This window comes from Falco peregrinus, chromosome 5 (genome assembly GCF_023634155.1).
Source record: "Falco peregrinus isolate bFalPer1 chromosome 5, bFalPer1.pri, whole genome shotgun sequence".
NCBI lineage: Eukaryota > Metazoa > Chordata > Aves > Falconiformes > Falconidae > Falco > Falco peregrinus.
Window position 1 is genome coordinate 14892418 of NC_073725.1, and position 20834 is coordinate 14913251.

At 40.9% G+C, this 20834-nt stretch overlaps 2 protein-coding genes across 5 annotated transcripts in view; one reads left to right on the forward strand and one right to left on the reverse strand.

Annotated features, from left to right (window-relative positions):
* Positions 1-206: 206 nt before the first annotated feature.
* Positions 207-20618, reverse strand: EAF1 (ELL associated factor 1). The gene is made up of 6 exons (XM_055805133.1): positions 20490-20618; positions 16826-16920; positions 13465-13601; positions 10725-10891; positions 3865-4095; positions 207-1786 (listed from the first exon to the last, which is right to left on the reverse strand). The coding sequence occupies exons 1-6, from the start codon at positions 20590-20592 to the stop codon at positions 1740-1742; spliced, it is 780 nt and encodes a 259-aa protein (XP_055661108.1). The 5' UTR covers positions 20593-20618; the 3' UTR covers positions 207-1739.
* Positions 20584-20834, forward strand: part of METTL6 (methyltransferase 6, methylcytidine) — a 53201-nt gene continuing 52950 nt past the window's right edge. Inside the window, exon 1 of one of the 4 annotated variants that reach the window (XM_055805128.1) lies at positions 20584-20722. The gene's annotated coding sequence lies outside the window, so the exon portion shown is untranslated. Of the gene's footprint in view, positions 20830-20834 lie in introns of all 4 variants that reach the window. The other 3 variants (XM_055805127.1, XM_055805126.1, XM_055805129.1) reach the window with 3 other exon arrangements.

Consider the following 20834-nt stretch of genomic DNA (forward strand, 5'->3'; position numbering starts at 1 on the left):
TGGCAACCACCATGCAGATCTCCTGCACCAAAGTGTAAAATCCCAAACTAGTACAAGCTTGTTAAAACAGAGCACTTTTACTTTGGAGGAGGAACAGGGGGAAAGAAAGAGGGGATGGGGGGAGGGGGGGAAGAGAGCAACTGTGGCTTTACATCAAGTATATTTCATAATTGTCTCATAAAATATGCACCCACATCACAAAACACTTAAAAAACCAAGTATTTTTAAATGTATGTACAATAATGCAAAAATATGCCTAAATATGTATCTAATGCAAAAAAATAAACCATTTCATAAAATCTCCTTTCAAATGTCCCCTTGCTCTTCAATACCATAAAAAAAAGGAAAGAACTCAGTAAACAAACGAGTTAAAACACAAACTAAGACAGAATGACAAAAGCAGTGCAATGCAGATATTTAAGAATGGAAAGACATCCAATTCAGCTTCCTATGCCCCTGGATTACACCACAACTGTGGTGCTACTTGTCCTATGCCAGCTGAATTTTGGTTTTAAAAAGTCAGCCTGGTGTTCCAGGTGTAAGAGTTGCCTGTGGCACGCATTTTCCATGCGAGCAAAAGAAGTTAATAATAATCCAACTAAGCACCCTTTAAACCCCCTTAAACAGGGGTGCATTTCACCCTAGGGAAATATTTCATGTTCTGTGTACTCCTGCCAAGCACAGAAATCCTGTCCAACAACGTGGACTAAAGTCTACCTGGACAACAGTAGTGGGAGAGAGACTTCTGCTGTTTCATGGTTATTTGTTTAGTCATCTCTTCTTTCAGCATTCTCTAGGAAACTGCAAAGAGGGCTCTGGTCTTACAATTTCAGTAAGTCCAATACTCTGTATTTGTGATGTTGCAATTTCACTGGTAATTGGGCTCCTAAATATTTTGGAAGACTAGGTCTGAATGTCTGAGTTAAAGGAGACACTTCAGTTGCAGAAGAAAATACTGATCTGGTTCTTACTGGGATGTGTTCAGGTGACTGACATATATCTTGGTAGAACTGCCCTCAGAGTACAGTTGGCTGTATATGAAATACAGCTTTTGTTTGCAGAAGAAATCTGAGGAGGCTTCAGTATTGCTCCCTATAGGAAAGGTGGCAGGAATTGAAGCATTATTTAAAAAACCTGCTTATAAGGCACTGGTGTAGCAAGGTTTGTGATGAACATGGTTTTATGATTTCTGTTTTCCAACAGTTTAAAAGCAAGTCCATTAAATCAACCATAAATAGCAATAAAAAGACATTAGAAAAGTCCCAAATCAAAGAAATCAACTTAGTATTGAAACCTAATTTATGACAGTCTCACTTCAGTGCACACACTAACTCCTGCATGTTTTTTTAAACTCGTTGGCTCATGCTCACCCTATATACAAAATTGTTCCCCCGCAAAGCCCTGATGGGCTGCATATCTTCTACAAACAAGACATTTTTAGATGACATTGTACAGTTACACATTAAACTTACAGATGACTGACAGGATCATATATTGACTTACCCACTGTACATATCTATTTAGAGCTTTAAAAGGGTAAGAATATACACAAAATATACACTTAATTCACAAAGTAACAGCCCTCAACGTCTGCTGTTTTGTAGGGCTATACATTTCTTCTGTTAAAATTCCACACATGGAATGATCTCTGTGCCAGCTCCTCTTCATAAGCAATAGGATCACTTCAAGGTAAATTAGTTCTTCATGTATATGTAACAGAAACAGCTAAAGCTGAGCCTCTAGTCATCACTGTCGCTCCCAGACTCACTCAACTGCAAGTCATTTCCTATGGAAAACAAAAAAAAAACCAAACACAACAAGTGAGTAGGCATTAATTCACATTTCATGGCAATCAAACCAAAGAACAGTCACATTTACACTAGAAGATTTAAATAAGAATAACACAAGAAATGAATGCAAACATCATCTGTCATTTAATGGAACTGCTCTCCATGCCCAAGAACATTAAGAGCTGCATGGGTCTAATACACAGTCAGATCCAGGCCAAACCAAGCATCCTTGGCTGCACAGCCATCAAAGCTGCTCCCTGGTGGGAGAACAGCACTCCCCACGCTAGCAGCTGTGGAAGGCATTCCACATCCTCCACCCAGCCAAGCTCCCGTATAAGGCTCTGGGACAAGGCACTGGGGAATTCCCTGGCTTTCTTGGCCCTTTTAAAATATTTTTTTGTTTGTTTTAAGGCTGTTTAGGTAGCCAAGGCAAGGCCTTCACATGTCAACAAACTAAGAGGAATGTTAAAGCCATTGCAATTCAAGGCTACCCAGTTGAACTAAGCTGACACATGCTGTGATGGTGAAGGCCCCCCCTCCAAAATGCAAGAGAGATCAAACAGAAGGCGGCTAGGATATGGATCAAACCTACAATCTCAGACCCTGTTTTGCAAAGTGACTGTGATTTGGTGAGGAATAGGGGATAACAGGGGGCAAGAATCATGCTCATGCTCCGGTAACTGAACCTAGCTCTTCCAGCACTCTCCCATGGCCCTTCCCCCAAACAGCTGCAGAGCAGCTATGCAGTGGCTATGCCTTGGATTTCTTCATCTCCTCTCCCCTGTTATGAAACAAGAACGTGGGTTAGGGGGTGATCCTTCCCATGTATATAGTCACCAGTGACTTGAATGCTTAAGGACAGATTAATCCTTGGCAAAAGGATTTTAAGTCCAAAGGCAAAAATCATTGCTTGAAAAAAGAAGCTACCCTACCAGTTCCTAAATTTTCTTCAAGTTAGAGGCTTCTTGACATTCCATGACCTATGCAGTATTTTTGTTGTGGCCCAGGAGAAGCAGGGAAGAGGTAGCTCACAACCAGGAGCAGGGAAACTGAAAGTGTCCTAATGCCATTGTTGAACTCTGGATTTTGCTTAGACATTCATTACTGACAGGAAGACTGACAGGCCTTTCCAGTTTTCCAGCAGGCCTTTTTTAGTATTGTCTATACACTTGTCTTCTCAAAGCTGGAAACCCTACATTCATCTGTATTTATACTCCACCAGTTTCCTTTGTGTGGGTGCCAAGAGATGTACACAATCACGCCTCGGGAGGAATTAAGAACAATTTATGATAACCAAGTTCTAGTTTCTTGGAAATGCAATATTTTAACTCCACGGAGTTAGAATATACCTGATCTAGCGTAACAAAAGAGCAACACAGATCTACACCATCTCTCCAGAGAAATTCTCATGGGACAAAACTGTACTTTAAAAACGTCTTTTAGTTTTTAAAAGGTGGAGTGAGTTTCTACTGATTCAATGCTTGCAAATGCCATAGCAGTATTTTAACTAAATACATGGCATTTTAATTTTCCCTTTAAAACGTGATATTTGTGAAAATGCAGCTGAGACCAACATAACAAAGAGTACATACTCTGACAAAATAATACAGCTAACAATGAAGACCGCAGAGACTGTGCATTTATGACCAGAGGACAGCCTTGTGCCATTCACAATTCTTTACAGACTTAACTGCCACATGTGACAACCCCACTATTTAGGTCTAATCTGTGTTTTCACATTAAAATAATTCCCATCCGTCAGTGCGCCAGATCCTGCCACACTGATACTTTTCTACCCACTTATTCCACCTAGAGGCCTGAATCAAGGCTTAGCACGGTCAACAGGGGCCATTGCACTGATGCCCACAGGCTCTAGACCAAACTGAAGCAATCTTCACACCTTCAGACAGGTCTCGGCCCTCTGTTCAAAAAACCTGTCCACATATTTCAGCCAGTGCAACATTCTGGGATTCCTATTTGGCAAACCGCACTTCATGGAGTTAGCCTAAAAGGCTAAGAAAATGAGTGGTCTCAAGCAGCTTCCCACAGTGGTAAGACACAAGCCTTTACATACGGAGTGTGTTCATGAGCTGATTGCTTCCTTGTGGCCTGCTGGTGCCGTTAGCAACAGCATTCCTGTTGTTATACTGCTGGTGTGGTGGCTGGGAAGGGGAAACATGTGCTGGCTCTTCCCCCTCACTGCTGGAGCTTTCATCTTCACTCCCAGATGAGCTTTCTGAATCCGATGAGCTGCTTCCACTGCTGCTGCTCATCTGCTCAATAATTTCAACCTCTGCTCTCAGCTCTGAAATAAAAAGACATTCCTCTGGTTGAGACCATAAACAGGGCCCCACGGAATTTTGGAAAAGAATGTGAAAATGAAGTAGTTTTGTCAAGTACAATTTATCACATCAAAATATCTCACATGAAAGAGAGAGACAAGAAGGAAAAACAAAAAATTCTGAAAACTTTTTTACTTAGAAGCAACAGCATAAGTCAGTATCATAAAACTTCCACTTCTACCATTATTATTTATATACTTTACATTCCTGAAAGGATGCTCTACATACAAAGTAAGTACATTTCCCAGTTGCATTTTATAGGCCAACAGCCAGCCCATTTTTTAACAGCATCTTAATGTGAAGGAATCTAAATTGTTAGATGTCAGTGACATTTAGGCTTTTGGAAAGCACAAGAAGGGGCAGGGGTGGGGACAGGGAACACAGGTACATGATCACAACAGAAACTGCCTTGACTTCAGATAATGTATGAAACTGCTCCAGTGCAAAATCACACCACTCATTGTAAACAAACTTCAGAAGCAGATGGATGACATCGGATAAGTTTGCAGTGGGGCAGATAGAACAGATGAGAATATTCACATGTTGAGGAGTGGTAACAGTACCTTTAACTTGCTACAGAACTTAGAAGTAACCAGGAAAACACAGAGACTACTCAAACTGGGAAGTTATTCAAGTCAGACATGCCCCACTTCAGGGTTTCCAGAGCAAAGAAACACTGGAATACCATGACAGGACCATGACAGCTGCATCAGCGACAGCTAGTGTTGGTTGAAAGACTGCTTACTAAACAACTGTTAAGGTAAGTCACCCCAAATCATACCATATTGTTAAATCTGTCATAATTATAAGTGGTCTAAACATTATTAGAGGACAATTCTTTTGTATTCACCCACAAAGTCGAGTATTGAATGACCTGGTTCACCTAGGTACATTTCCATGTGAGAACAATATTCATGCATATGTTAAGCACAGGATGCGAATCCCTCAAAAGGTAGGCTTTTGTTGTACTAGTGGTTCTGTGCCCACAGGGTTAGAACTCAGTGCTTGCCCTGGAGAAGGCATAGGCTAAAGGGACAAGAATGAAAGAAGGGAGAGATATTATCATCTTTGCCTGAGAAACAGAGAACTAATGCAAGCAGTAATTCACTTGGTCATTCACACATCAGGTCAGATGTGTGTCAGAGTGAGATGAACCCCAGCTCTTCAGCTAGGGACATCCTCCTTGTGCGTGACATAGCTAGATCACGTAAAATGAGTCCTCCCTTTATGTAAAAATGGCAGCACAATAATACTTTTAATACTTCTTATCTTCAGCCCCTGCAGGATTAAGTCTGAGCAACTGGAACTCTTCTCTTTTTTAGTAAGACCCGTTTTCCTTGGGCTATTTAATGCTACAGAGTATGTTTTCAGCCTCCACCTTATTTGCTGGAGAGAGTTCCTTTAGCTCAGCATGTATTGGTTTGAGAAATTGTTTTCTTTTGCTGTTTTTAAAACTATTTTTCAATTTCAATGTTCAGAGCTCAATTTCAAATGTTAGAACTATTCAATACAGTTATATTGAATCACAGGCAAGGAAAGCGTACTGAAAGGGAACAACCATACGACTTCACTCCAGCTGGGTATTTAAGGATAGCGGAGTTGTTCTTCCAACTTCCTAAATCCAGATCCCTAACTAGACCTCCTGTGCTCTCTGTACTTTGCTAGTATGCCAGATAAAACTTACTCTTTCATCTTGAATACATAGCATAAGAGCCCACTGGAAGAGGGAGGAAGAATGGATGATTAGGCCAGCAGAAGATTGTTCCTTTGTACTGTAATGCCTTTCTCCCCTATTCCCTCCCAACAGTCTTGCAGGCTTTAAAAATCCATTTCATACCTGGAGTCTGTTACATAGACAAATAAGCACTTCTAAGTCACTGTCCTCAGCCTACCCATACAGAGGATTTCAAATTGTAATTGTTTCCTGTGTTCAAGGCTATGAAATTCATAGGGGAAAGCTAAAGGAAAGGTGAAGAGGAATAAGGGTTCTTTCCCTTCAAAATGCCCAGATTTAAATTTTTTTCCCCGTAGCTTAATGATGTAAAATTTCAACATACTTCCGGTGATGGGAGTTGTTAGTTCTAAGTTATAGTGATGATAATAATACATTGTTAGAATATACCGGATTGCAGCAAACACAACCACCCATAGACCACAGTGCATACTGCAAAAAAATTCAATAAGCAAGTCTTATAAAGGCCAAGTCTCATCCTTACAAAGCTAGAGTCTATGGCTGAAATGGATGAGGCTAAGAAGAATATAGCAGTCCAGAAGCAGCAAATAGTGTGAAGAAGGTGAAGCAATCTAAGAGGCACTGGTGGTGAAAGGGAAAAGATGCAACAAGAAATGCACTCCAGAGAACTAGGAAAATAAAAAATCTAAACAAGAAGTTTGAACTCACTACAGTAGGTGAGGGGATAACTGAAGGAAGTGATGCAGTCTTGCAAATGGGAAAGGAAGACTAGCCTGGCTAATTTTAAACAGAATTAGAGATCAGTGTCAGATTGAAAAGTGAGGGTTTTCTGCTGGGGAAGCAGAAAACTAAGAGCCCACAAAAGAAGTTTGGTTATGAGGAAGGAAAGGAAGAATGCCTTGGAAGAAGTGGTAACACCCACTATGCTGAATTCAGGCAGGAAAAGCAAAACAGCGGCAACAGCAGAAGCTTCAAGAACTGGGAAGTTAAGGGTGTTATCAGCAACAGTGGTAACTGGTGGAAACTTGGTCTGAGCCCATTTTCAAGTCAACTTCTGCCTCGCAGGCTGTCAGCTTCCCCTCAGATCTCTTTTGCTTCTTAATTCCTTGAGCCCAGAATTCAAAACATCTTTTCTGAGCAGATGAGAAAAAAGTAATTTTTTTTCACTGATGTTATGGTGGCTGCTGCATCATGAAGTCTGTCAGGCAGAACTCCAGCAGGACCACTAAGGAAATCTGTTCAAAACCCTCATGGGTCACACTGTCAAAGATGGTGGCTAAGCCGATGACGATACCAAAGCCTTATAGGAAAAACATATCTGCTTTAAAGTGTCCGGTTTTGTATTTTCCTATTTGCCAGTTGTGTTTAGTGAAGTTATAGGTATCGAAGCCTTGGCTAAACATTTCCTTGCGGTGTCTCCAACTAAAATAGTTGTGTGTGTGTATATGTGTACATATATGCTAAGCTGAACAACATAAGAGTCAGAACATTCCTAGATCTTTTCGTGCCGTAAGATCAAACACCTCATGTTAATGCACCTTTAAGGTTTAAAAGATGACAAGAGTTAGGATGTACAGCAGTTACTTTTAAAAAAGCTTTCCATATAGTATAGTTTTGCACACTTGCCTTAATTGAGTCTACATCATCTGAAAAGGCTGACACTGCTAGAGAAACCTTAACATTTGCACATTTCAACTGTAGGCTTGCTTTCAAGAAAACAAAATGGCTTACTGTTTTACACTGGCAGCCAATGCAGTTTCTAGAGTAAAAAAAGAATTGAAGGTCAGAAATCGTTATGCAAACTGAACAATCTTTCCCAGCAGGGCTGTCTTCTGTACATATTCAGCACCAAATACCCTAATTTCTTTCCATAGTCATGTCTAAGGGTTCTTATGTTTTCTCTCAGTTCCAATAGGCTATGCAGAATTTTTAACTAAAGCCCCAACCTTGGGCTGCAAGAATACCAAGAACTTTTGGAATAAAGTTATTCAGCTCTAGGGAGGATAAGGTTGTATGCCTACAGCAGAATGCTTACTGTTAATAATGGTATGCAAGGTGGAGAGAAATCAGCTTGATGTTGGCACTTACAGCATGTGGAGATGGAAGCCAGAAGAGGCAGTATTTTACAATGAAGTGAAAAAAATTGGATTGAGGTGCTCTTGAAAGACAAACAGTGCTATAGCATAATCCTTACACACTACAGCTGCATTTTAGGTAAATAAGATCTGCTCCGATTTTTAAGCACTGAATTTAGAGTCTCCAAACCAGAAATATGTTTCTGTGTGTGGGTTTTTTGCCTCCCAAGTAAGGCATGCTGTAATTGTGTCAATGTTATCAAAAACACTTCTGTTGTGGTCAAATATGTCTGATAAACATCCATTATTTCATGCACAGAAATGGCTGTATTGTGGTGTATGTGTGCAAATGTTCACTGCTTAATGAAGTGTTATCAGATGTAGCCAAGTATTCAAAAGAACAAACTCTTACCCCTCTCATTTGCTCCCTTCAGGCAGGAGGACACTATAAAAACTTGCAGGGGAAAAGATTCCTCTGATGCAGGACCCTAGACCTAGCCTCCCACAGGCCTCTCTGCTTGAAGGAAAGGACTAGTTCAACTCCTACATGCTCCGACTCTGTCCTCAGGCACTGCTGTTCGGACAGCTGTATAATGGGACAGAGAACTGACCTACCTGAAAGTTCATTTCCCAGCTCACCTGTAATGGAAGCTATGGAAATGCACAGCTGAGGGTACCCAGGGAAAGCAGAAACCTGCACTGAGGTTACCTTAAACCTATCGTTAAACATCACAAGGGCTGTGTGTCTTATCACACCCTTAAGTAGGGCATACAGGGAATGAAAGAATGTCATAGCGCCAGAGATCCTTTCAACCACCTCCTTTGGGGATTGTAAGTTCTCTGCTGCATCCATTGATGAAAAAACCACAGAATTTTAGCTTTTATGTTTATCTTTCTTTTGTACAAAGGAGCTACTTCACCCAAATGGAAAGTTACTGCTTTAATGGAAAGAACACAACAACTTCAAAATTTACAAGTCTTTGTTCATAAAAAGACACATTAAGGGAAGATAACAGGACTGAAGACTACCTCACAGCTTTTACAGTTAAGTTCTATTAATTATTTTCATTGTAGAATGGTGCCATTTTAGTTCTACCTTTCCCAAGTAGGTTCTTATGATATAAATGGTTTAGTAATGATGATGCTGTAGATAATCAATGCTGGAAAGAAGTTATAAAGAGCATATACTGTAACAAAAAACCATCCTGCCCAGATATTTGTGCTCTTTTGGGGCCTTAAACAACTCTCCCTGTAAGTCCTATTTTTAGTACATCAGGTGTTTTTTGCTTGATTTCGGAAGCAAAATTCTACAGGTTATTAATTTGGAGGTACTTTCCAATGAAAGATGATCAGGTGGCAAAAAAATTACTAGGACAGCTCTAAACAATGTGACTCGTATTTTAGACCACTAGAAAATGGTCTTTGTAGAACAGATGTGTCACACCAAACAAATGTAATTATTTTACTGTAACATGACCTTTACAAATTGCTGCATGTATATAAAAGAGTGCACCAACGGTAAAGTAACTTATTACACACTACAAGAAAATAGCATTTAAAGTTCATAACTGATTCAATTTTTAAATTGATATATCACCTGTTATCTTGCTCCTTACCTATTACACAGAAAATAAAAATGGCAATGCAGCTAAGGGAACTGTAGCTAACAGACTCTCAGACGTTGATTCTGTCTGCTGACCAGCATCCAGGTATTGAAAATACTACTGCTGCGAAAGAGTGAGACCAGTCAGCACCTGTGCAAACACACAGATAGCTTAGTAGTAAAAGTGTCACCTAGTGATTACCATGAACTGAAAAAATACCTTGCTAAGTAATTAACATAGTCTGGGCAATTAACATAGGCTAAGTCTACAGGCAAAAGTAGCTATACTGGACAGAGAAAAAAAAAAGAAAGAAAAAGAGATCCAGAAGAACATATACCAGACAGAGAGAACAATCTTAAAATAACTGCATCTGGTGCCAGACAAGAAACATAAGAGAACCAATACAAATTTAAATTTAAAGTCTTCCTCGTTCTGACTGTGTTATCCACAGCAAAACCAGATACCACACCAGTACGACAGGAAGGAAATGGGCAAAGAAAGCTCGCTCTGCCCACAGTGAAACACTGAAATAAAGTATTGCTGGAGCAGGAGACTGAGCTGAGCCAGTCATCCCTTCAAGGTACTTCAATACAAGTATAGCAACTACACTGCAATGTGATCAAAGCTGCAGAGGAGTGGTTGCGGTAAAGGGGAAGCTGCTAGGTTGTTCACTTTCTTATCCCTCTGCTACTAGCACTACTTGGCATGACACAAGTTCCAGGTCTTGTGATGGGAACACAGCCACACAGCCCTTCCAACCCACTGCCAAAAGGCTCCAACCTTACTCAGTGCAGGAATAACTTTCGTCCAAGTTACTTGATTGCATAACTAGATCTCAGACCATTGACTTTTGTTGCTGTTGTCGTCGTTGCCTAAGACACCCATTCAACTCATCCAGCACTCAGCTACAGGTTCCTGAGTTCACGCTTGTTTTGTCTTCAGCACAGAGAAATAGTTTGGAAGAAAGAAAATTATCCAGAAAGAGGAAGTTCTCTCATGCCAGAGAAGACTGCAGTATAAATATCTATGCTGGCAGAAGAGAATAAATAGTTCACTAAGATGCCTTAAAATGACATACAAAGATGACAAACCAGCTGTCAAGTACCATTTTTTAATCCCTGAACATTCTAACGTTTTTATAAATTGCACAGTCATAGTTTTTATTATAAAGAAGAAAGACAAACCCAACCAAAACTAGGAAACTACAAGTCCTTCTTTACCTCTCTTAATGTCATCCAGCTGAGGTTCAGGTGAAGGGTTATCTTTCAAAGGAGAAGTTTTAGGTCCAACTGCTGGCTTGGTTGGGGCTCTGAACTGTGAAGGAGGTTGAGATGCTCGGGCAGACTGTTGTTCTATTCGGGCTTGGATCTTACTGCTGCCCTCTGCTCTGAAAAAAACAACCAGAGACATTCAGCAGAACTGCGCAACTATGTTCACCTTTTCCAATATCCTTGTACTAACGCCACATCTGTGACTTCCCTTTGTACAGATCTCTACTTTGTTTTATAAAGATAAACAATGAATTACAGCTTTCTGTATGCAACACTTGCTCTCAATAACAAATAAGCATATACAACTACACTGCAACAAGCTTACAAAATATATTTTCAAATCCAGATGTGGTTCAGTGGTGCCAAATTTTCTACTTGAGGAACAATGAAGGCTTTAATTTAGCAATCAGCATTAGTACTTTTAAAAAAAAAGCAACCATACTAATTTAAAGTAACTACATGATAAAACGAATCCACTCATAACAAAATCCTGCTTAAAACAATCACAGCAAAAGAAACAATTTTCTCACTTGCAATTAAATAATCTCAAAATGAACTCTCTTAGAGATCAACCTAACTACAGCAATCACTCTTACCGCTAAATACAGCACGCAAGCATTTAATTCTTGGGTTTTGTTCATTTGCTATTATCCCTTAAACCCAGTTTAAGCTACTTCCTTAGTGGGAAGTAGTCTCCAGAGTAATGCTAGGCCTAGGTGTTCAATTCAAATCAGGTATTTCTTCCTTTTACTGAACCAATGATATGATTAAGATTGTAGGACAGTCAATCTCCTTGGCAGAAAAAAATTCCCCACGCAAATTACTTGTTCAGGTCCCGCTATGGTAGACCACATTTAATGAGGTTAAAGTATGTGGTGCATTTATCGTGTAACACCAAAGCCTTTTGGGGGTATGGCTTTACACGGTGTAGCACAGAAGTAGCTTATGTGGACAGTAGTGCTCAGTTTCGGTTCTAGGAGGGTCCCAGCTCAGCAGTGTGACACTTTGTGCCCGTGGGCTAATCCCACTGAGAAACAAGTTAAACTAGCCCATGTGGAACTTCCTGTGCCTTCAGCTAAATCCCTTCTGGCATCTGAGCTAGTACATTTAGCAATGACTCAGGTATCCATGCCTCATTCAATTGTAGATGCAACCTCAAAAACTAAGCACAGAACCACCTCCCCATCACTGAAATGCAGCTATTAGATACCACGCTAATGCAGCTTACACAGTCATTTACAATCGAAGTGAGGGTTTGGGAATACACTCACTGAACCAAGTGAAAGGTAAAAGCAGAAGGTTGTTTCCAGTATTAATTACACTCTTGGAACTACAAAAGGTTTTATGTAGAATAAGTGCAATTACTCCCCCATGAATGTTATCAGGATGTTAACACTAAGAACTTGGCTCCCACAGAGTGTCAACAAGTCGTTACATACAGATCAAAGTAACCATGAAAAAAATAAAAGAGGCACTTCTGATCTAGAAAACTGAATGACTTACCAAAGCAGTATGCCTTAAAACAGGGATCCCCAATTTTTTACTACCCTGCCTCTGCTTGAGAAAAGTTGAAATACTTTTCACCCCACCAGAGCCAAAACTCAGTGGATGTGGAACACATTGCTGAACTCAAGCCCTCCTGCACTTCTTTGCTCCTTTCTGACTTAAACTTCACCTAGACAAAGTCCAGCAGAACTTAAATTGGGAATTCACATCTCATCTATGACGTGCTCATATCCACTGGACAAGATGAATGCCACATGGATGAGCCTTCACATCACTTCTTCAGAGGACTGTTATAGTCCATTTACTTTGAACTCAAGGTGTTCCAGCAAACTTCCAGCCAACTGCTGATGAGCTGCAACCCATATTTCTCGTAGTTTTAGCAGCTAGAAGTTCTACATTGCAATAAAGTATGATTATTTTTTTTTACTATAAAACTCATAAAATTATTTAAGAGCTTCCTCACAAGACATTTGATTAACTGCTTTCTCTTTAGATCTCAGTAACTTGTGGTCCAGTGATGCTGAAAGAACATGATCCAGAGACTTCAGGTACTTGCAGAGTACAAAAAATGTTTGAAATGCACACTTTGTAGCATTTGTGCAGTAAAGTAAAACTATTGGGTCAGAGAGGATTTCTGGCCTCAGCAATTCTTCTAGGCAAAATCTCACAACCAGTATTTCTACAGTTCCTCCCTGAGCTGGAAGCTCTGGACTTGTGTTTCGCTTTATGTGTATCACTGATCTAATAGTGGGATGAGTGTTTCGTGTTCCCTAAAAGTATATTATGAAAGCATCATGACTCCCACAGGAAGCTGTAGGGAACAAACACAGAAAGTCCAATAACCCTTTTGACAGCCTAATATTTCCATGGTCTTTTTCAGCTAACTAGAGATTCCTGAAACACTCTTCAGCCAGCTTCCAAAGCTTCAAATCATCAGAGGTGTTTCACTGCAAACTATAATTATGTCCTTTCAGCAGCAGAGAATTTAAAATTTCTTTACTCATGGATTCACACTTCTATTTGCATTTTTAGGCATGATAATTGGCCATGTAAAGCCCGTGAGACTTAGTAATTAAACATCACTAAAAAATAAAAAGAAAACTGAATTCTGGGTCAAAAGACAGTCTGAAGAAGAAATTTCAGCAAGCATTAATCCTATCAACAGTCCTGTCCCCAGCTTTACCTTGTTTTCTTGACTTGAATGCTGCTACTAAGTTTTTCCAGCATATATTCCCCAGTGTCATGATTGATAATAAGCACACAGTCCTTTTGATATGGCCTTTTATTTCCTTTAAACACAGTCATTGGTGGAGTTGAACCCTGGTATCAAAGAAAGAACACACATTTGTTTGGTTATATTCCTCTACCCACAAGTTTATCAACACTAAGAAAAGTGAATATATGTATTGTTCTGACCAAGAGGCTAAACACTTAAATTTTAGTTCCTACAGAAAATATTCATTCATGAAAAGGGAAAAATACAGTTATATGCAGTAGATCAGATGTTTCCTCATAGCAGTATTATGCCTTTCATAATTTTATGTGTCTCTGCAGTGACAAAACATCTTGTCTATGATTGCCATTATTTACAGGTCTCATCCCCAAAATGGTAACATAACTGAATTTGCACAGCTGGCCCTGACAAGCGTTAGAAATCTTGTCATTTCTGCTCTGGAAATCCTGGGTTTGGATATGAAATAAAGTTCTAATTATTCATGTAGCAGAACTGTTGCCTAAAGAAGTATGTGGCCAATTGAAAAATAAACTGCTTTGTATTTTTTGTATGTATATATACACACACATATATATACACACACTATATCTAAAAAAACCCCAGTATTTTCATAGTGGATTACAATCAAATGTCACAAACTACGTAAGAACAGCTGCCACCTTCTAAGTCAGATTAGCATGTAGATGCCATGCCATTATACCAAAACATCTTTTCAAAAGCAAATGCAGTATTTTGATGCCTTCAAGAAAGTCCCCAAGTCCCCACAATGCTGAATAGAGCCATAAAAGTCTAATGGCTTAGACTGAGAAGCAATAAAGACAAACTCATGTGGTGGTGCATGCTAGCGAACCGATACTGCTGAGATTATGCTCAGCTGTACTGCATCCGTGCACAGGCTAGCTCATACACCTGGCTTTGGGGTTACAGGAAGAAGAATCTATGGTCTACTAGCACACAGCAGCATGGACACGCATATGGCAATGTCAAAAAAGGACTCAAAGGGGATATACAAGAATAAGTTATCAGCTATGAAACCTTCTCAGATTTCTCTGTAATGTATAGCTACTGTCCGAAAGACATTTAAAAAAAAATGTTTATTCATGTGCACCCTTGTTTCTTTACATGCTTCCTACTAAAGCAGCCAAAATCAGGGAGAAAAGGCAAGAACACACACTTCTACATTTTATTCCAAGTAGCAAAAATTAGCAATCATATTTTAACCACTCAGAATGTAATTCCTATTCTCCATATTGCTAATAAATAGAATATGTTTGAATTTAAAATGGCTTCGAAACATTGGAACAGTTAAGGGTGAAAAATCTGAATTCACAACAAAAACACAGTAAGAGATATAGATACAATTCAGAAAAGGTGTCTCAAGAAAGTCTAGTCTTCAAAGGCATGTTGCATTTTTATCATTTCTATATTTAAAAAAGGAAAGCAATATTTAAGAGAATAAAAAGCAAGCTGAAAGTCAAATCCTGCTTGCTGCTGACAACTAAGTCAGGAAACATATAATGCACAAATTAAATGAAAATTGATCAAAGTTTGTTGCCTATGATTCCGCAACCCAGAAGCCTCCTAACTCAGCAAAGACTGATTTTGGCTAAAAAAATAAGCAGAAGCGGAATCCTGCTTAAGCAAATTAACAGTTTCACCCTTCTTAATGTTTAGGTTTTATGTTAGTGCCTAAATAACACAGGTTAGAGGAAGAAGGTAGGTAAACCACATGACATTTAATCAAATTGTTTTCACATGTGAGGGTTTAACGACAAGCAGAAATTCTTCACTTCCCCAACCAAGACTGTTTATCAAAGCCACTAAATCCACATGTAGAAATAGTACTTCAATTTATCCAAACAGCAAGGGACACTAAAATATCTCCACTGAATAAATCAGCAGGGACCAGGCAATTTCAAAAAACAACTTAGAATCTGAATCCTATCCAGCTGTTGGGCAACTGAGAACCAAAGCAGCGTCCAAGAAATTTTCAGTAAATCTTGTCAGAATCAAAGAGTCTCAAAATTTCTCGCTCTTTTCCAGTATGCTCAGTGTTTTCCAGCTCTCTGTCCAGAACACAGACAGCACTGCCTTGGAACAACATAGGCACAGTGGCTGCATTCACTGCAGTTAGCTGCCTAAGCCTCCAAAGCATACTAGAAGCTTAAAGCTGTTCGTACTTATGGGAAGACAATCAAATTAAATTAATCAGTACAGGGACTTGGAAAGACACATTACAATTGATGTTGTTCAACACAAAACATGAATGAACACTGTTCCCAGTCAATCCAGGATAAATGCCACTGCTATCAATTGTACTGTTACCTGCTCTCAAATACCACTACCACACTCATTGTTTTATAGACATAAACCAGTATGTGACCTCCTGCAGCACTGAAGGTGACCAAAGACATGTAAGAAACATGGGGGGGGGGGGGGGGGGGGCGGGGAGCAGGCTAAAGCCTCATTCAGTGAGAATTATCACAGTACCATCACCTACTGATTAAAACCACCAAGATGCTAGAATAAACACCACCAAAAGGATCTGACACATGGCTTCCAAACTGACTGGTGCCCCCCTGCAACCACCAAACCCATTGAAGTCTGTGAATTCTAGTTTATTGGCCTGACATACAGCATTAACTTAAGTAATAAATCCAGTTATAGGAAGCAAGCACTTTGTTTTGGTAAGGAAACCAATGAACCTTCAAATACAAAACAGCTGCACCTTTAAGCAGTTTGATGACTTGTTTTATTGCCGTTTGACCATCATCCTCGCACAGTAGATCTTTATGGCGTAATTTGAGGAGGAAGTGGATGGGAAACTTCATTGCCACTCACCAGAACCACTTCCCTCACTTCCACTGATAAAGCTAAAGGCAGAGAACCCTCTGTGCTATCTGTATGTGTTTTAGTAATAGGAAGAATATGCTTCCATGCCTACCTGTGGCTTCTGAACATCAAACCTTGACTAAAGACCAAATTACTCTGCCTTTCCTCATTAAGCCATAGCACTAAAAATGGATGGAAACCAGGTATAGAGCTTCAGCTAACAGTAAAAGTCTTCTGGTGATTCAAGAGTAGGAAGGAAGAAATCAAAAGAACAGACTGCAACCTTACAAATACAACTCTTTACAAAGATAAAATTTTACAGACCTTTCCTAAGGTAACATATTACAAGTCTGGCTGCTCAAATACTGAACCCACTCGTATTAACAAAGACAAAAGTGAAAATAACATTTATGTTAGACTGTAGCTACACTGCAAATTTGTTGGAGAGTAAACAAGGACACATATATAACAAACTTACTGGAATATGTGGCAAAGTGATTGTTACGTCATCTCCTTTACCCACTTGGAGGTCCCCCTCACAAGATGTATCAATTGAAGCTGGCTTAAAATCATCTAAAGAGGAAAACAATTACAATTACATTTCTTAGAGTCTTAAGAAGTGTCATCCTGCCCTGCGAAGAATAACTGAAGATTTACTCTGATCATAGGGAATGCTAAAATACACACTAGCATTTACAGCAAGGATGGAATACTGCACCAGGACATGTCTATGCACAGTGACCCAGTCATATGATGGCACCAGATTCTGAACTTCCTTTTTAAAACTGAAATAAGGTTATACACCTTATTCAAAGACCAAAAGCAGACTTCTCCAAACCCCAGGCTTTGAGTGACACTTAATTTTTGCAGGCAAGTGTAAAACCCTACCATGCATCTCAAAAGAGTATCAACTTAAAGACCCAGGGTTCTATGTGGCTTTTGCCAATTCCAAACCTGAGGACTCTCTCTGTGACAAAGACTAATTTAGTGACACTAACTCATTTAGCTTTACTGGTATTTCTGGCTCTCTAACAGCCACCTTGCCTCCACAATACCGTAATACCTCAGATCTCACTCAGGAGGGGAAAAAAAAAAAACAACCAAAAAAAAAAAGGTGTTGATCTTACTTCAGCATGCTCCACAGTAGTCCAAAGCCACTGTGGATAGAAAGCATGACTAAGGTGAGACACTGTAATGGCTTTAAACTAACCCTAGTTTTAAGTATATTTGCTGCATTATATAGAATGCATTGTCTCCCAAATGAGGCAATTCTATTTAGTTTATTTATTTGAACTAAGAACATTTCAACTTTAAAGTATTTCCCCCTCATTATTCTGTTGTGCTGATGAACCATAAAGCCCATAAAAATCTACCAGAGCCTGCAATTTTGGCAAAGACCTTAGACAAAGTGAAATAAGACCAGACAGATACAGGTTGGTTTGCTTTGTTTGTTTCTTTTTAAAATAAGCCTCCATTTAATTGTAGCACCTCTGGATATGAAGAGATACAGTTATATTCATGACCAAGGCTTTTAGTAACTGCATTAGTTAAGAAATTAATACCTCAGAATAAATCTAAAATAGAATGCCATTACAAAAAGCACATTTGCAGAAAAAAACCAAACCCAGCTTGTAATAAATTCTCATTAAGAGGATGTTAATGTCTAATTGAGTTTTACTTTGACAGCACAACAAGCAGAATCAGGCACATGACTTAATCCTCATGCCTTAACTGCCAGACCAAATCATACTCTTCATTTTCATCTGAGCAATCTATTTCTAGCTATTGTTTCCCACCTACTTTATGTGCAAGCTTGCTAAATAAAACAAACCAGCTGTACAAGAGCTAGCATCTTTGCCAAAAAGGGATCAAGAGTTTCAACAGCACAGTCACTAACTTAAAAGGCATATCACCATCACACTTCTTTCTTAGGTATCAGCAAAATACAGTTACTCTAAACAAACACTCAACAAATTGTTTTCATTTGATTAGCTTACTAGGTGTATGTGCTTGGCTAATCTTGCTGTAGATCAAGTGCACATATGTCCCTCTAAATGTACCCATAGTCCTTTTCCAACATGCAAATGTTTTTAAGATGCGTTTTCCAGGGATAATCCAGTTTTTCAGTACATTATTTCGTAAATGTTACAGAAAGGAATGAAGTATTTTAAGAAGGATGAAACAAATTCAGTCTACAAAATCCTCTTATTGTAGTTTGTGTGAAGAGGATTAAGGGAACAATATAATGCTCGGAGCCCAAATAAATCATTCCAGATCAACAGTTAGAAAAAAAATTTATAACCAGGAAATTAAGAGATCTCACTTGAAAGACATGGATGGAAAATACAGCACACAAAAAGTTCTTTTGAAATAAAGCTGCATTCTTTCAGTTGTATTTCGAAGAACTTTGGCTTTGAAATGCCTGAAGAAACATATTATTGAAGCACTTTCAATTCTAGAAATCCAACATATTTATATCTGGATGTGGCTTGGGTTTACATCGTACACTATCAGACAACAGCTTCATTCAAGGGATAGATATCTTACAATTTTGATTTAGAAATGTGAGATTTACTAGTATGTTAGCACATAAAACTGTTCAGTGTTACGTATAAACAGTTAAATGTACTGAACATATGGAATAGTATTTTTTAGCATGGTGAAATTATGTATAACCAGAGGGGGGAAATACACAAAATTTAAGTGTTAATCCACTAGACAGAGTTTACTATTAAGTGAAATAGCTTTGCCTCAATCATTGACCATCTGCTTGAGTAACAGACAAATCTAGAAAGCTGTTCTTTAAAGCCAAACTCTGGTGACTAATTAATCACCAAAATGACTTACGTGTAGTGTATTAATATAGGCCACGAGACTGGGCCTAGGATTAGGATTTTTTGGTTTATGATGCATACTGTTAACTGTGTAAATTCCCCATGTTAATACAAAGCCACTGAAATATATAAGTTTAGTATTACTTTCACTTACTGTTGCTAATTTACTACTCATTTTAAATCCTGGACTCGTTTAGGGGAAGAAAAAGCCTGCAGAATTCAATTACAGAGATCTTCTAATATGAAATTAAATGTATCCAATGCTCAGTAGAGCAGCTGGAATCATATCCGGCGTCTTAAAAAAAAAATATCCCACATATTCTTCTAATTATTCCAAAACTGCCTAACTGCTCAAGACCCTACCTCAGGATTTATCTTAGGCTTATTAGGCAGTACCATGTATGTCTGAGTCATTTCTGCTCGCTTTCCTGGGAAGTGACTTGTTACAGCTGGCTGGAGTCTGGACAGCCAGGGATGGGGCTGCTGGGTTACACGTTGCTTCATCACAAAAATAGCCAGTTTAAAAAAAAAAAAAAATCAAACTGCGGGTGCTGTGACTGCCGACCAGCTGCGCTCCTCACCAGGCACTCCTGCCAGGCCAGGGCCTGAGGTGACCCCTCCTGCAACTGCCATGTAAAAAAAATAAAATGGCAAGCCACCCCGTCACGGCGGGGATCGCTTTACGTTCCTAAGCGATTCACGCGCATTTCATGGAAAACTTCGCAAGCTGTTCGTGTCACTGGCCTGCCTCGGTCAAACTTCCTCCCTACCAGCGCTCCCAGCCGACATCCACCTTCTCCTTCTGCCCCGCGGCTGCCCACCGGGGAGGGGCAGCTCTGCGGGGAAAACGCTCGTGAGGGTGGGGGGAAGACGGGCGCCGAGGGAGCGGGAAAAGGGGCAGACGGGCGCCGAGGGGGGCAGGAGGGAGAGGGGGCAGACGGGCGCCGAGGGGCGACGAAGCCGAGGGGCGGCGGCGCGCAGGACGCGGCGAGGAGCAGCGGCGCGCGGGAGGCAGCCGCAGGCCGGCGGGGAGCAGACGCGCCTCAAGGAGTAATAAGAAGCCGCGGCGGGACCCCGGCAGGAAACCTCGGTGAGGCTGGCGGGGCGCCAGGCACGTATCGCCGCCCGCCCCGGGGCCGCCCGGCGGGAAGGGGCCCGAGGAGAGGGGGGCTCGCTCGCAGGAGCGGCGGGTGCGGCAGAAGAAGGGCTGCCGGGGCAGGGGGACAGGACGCGGGGAGCGGGAGGAGAGGGGGGAGGAAGGGGCGGTCGCGGCGGAGCCCGCCGGGAGGGAGCGGAGGTGGCGCTCACAGCGGATGGTGTGGAAGGAGGCCTTGGGCCGGCGCTCGAAGCTCTCGCCCAGCTGCAGCGGGTGCTCGTCCTTGTCCAGCAGCGAGTTCGCCGAGCCGTTCATGGCCCCGCTCCCGGCCCGTCCCCTCCCCTCCCAGCCCGGCCGGTCCCTTCCTCTCCTCCGTGCGCTGCCGCCCGGCGCCCTTCCGGGTGCCGAGTGCAGCCGGGAAAGTGCTCCGGGGCCGGCGGCGGCGGTGGGTACGGCGGGGCGAGGCGAGGTGGGGGCGCTGGGCCGAGCTGGGGCTGCTGCCGTCCCCGCGGAGGGGGCGCGGGCCCCGGAGGGGCGTCTCTCAGAGGAGAGGTGGG

Coding starts and splice junctions, on each gene's coding strand:
- EAF1 (XM_055805133.1), bottom strand. CDS start 20,592: ATGAACGGCTCGGCGAACTCGCTGCTGGACAAGGACGAGCACCCGCTG. Junction 10,892..13,464: donor ATTCAAGTCAAGAAAACAAG/GTAAAGCTGGGG, acceptor TGTTTTTTTCAG/AGCAGAGGGCAGCAGTAAGA. Junction 4,096..10,724: donor GCTGGATGACATTAAGAGAG/GTAAAGAAGGAC, acceptor TTTTTATTTCAG/AGCTGAGAGCAGAGGTTGAA.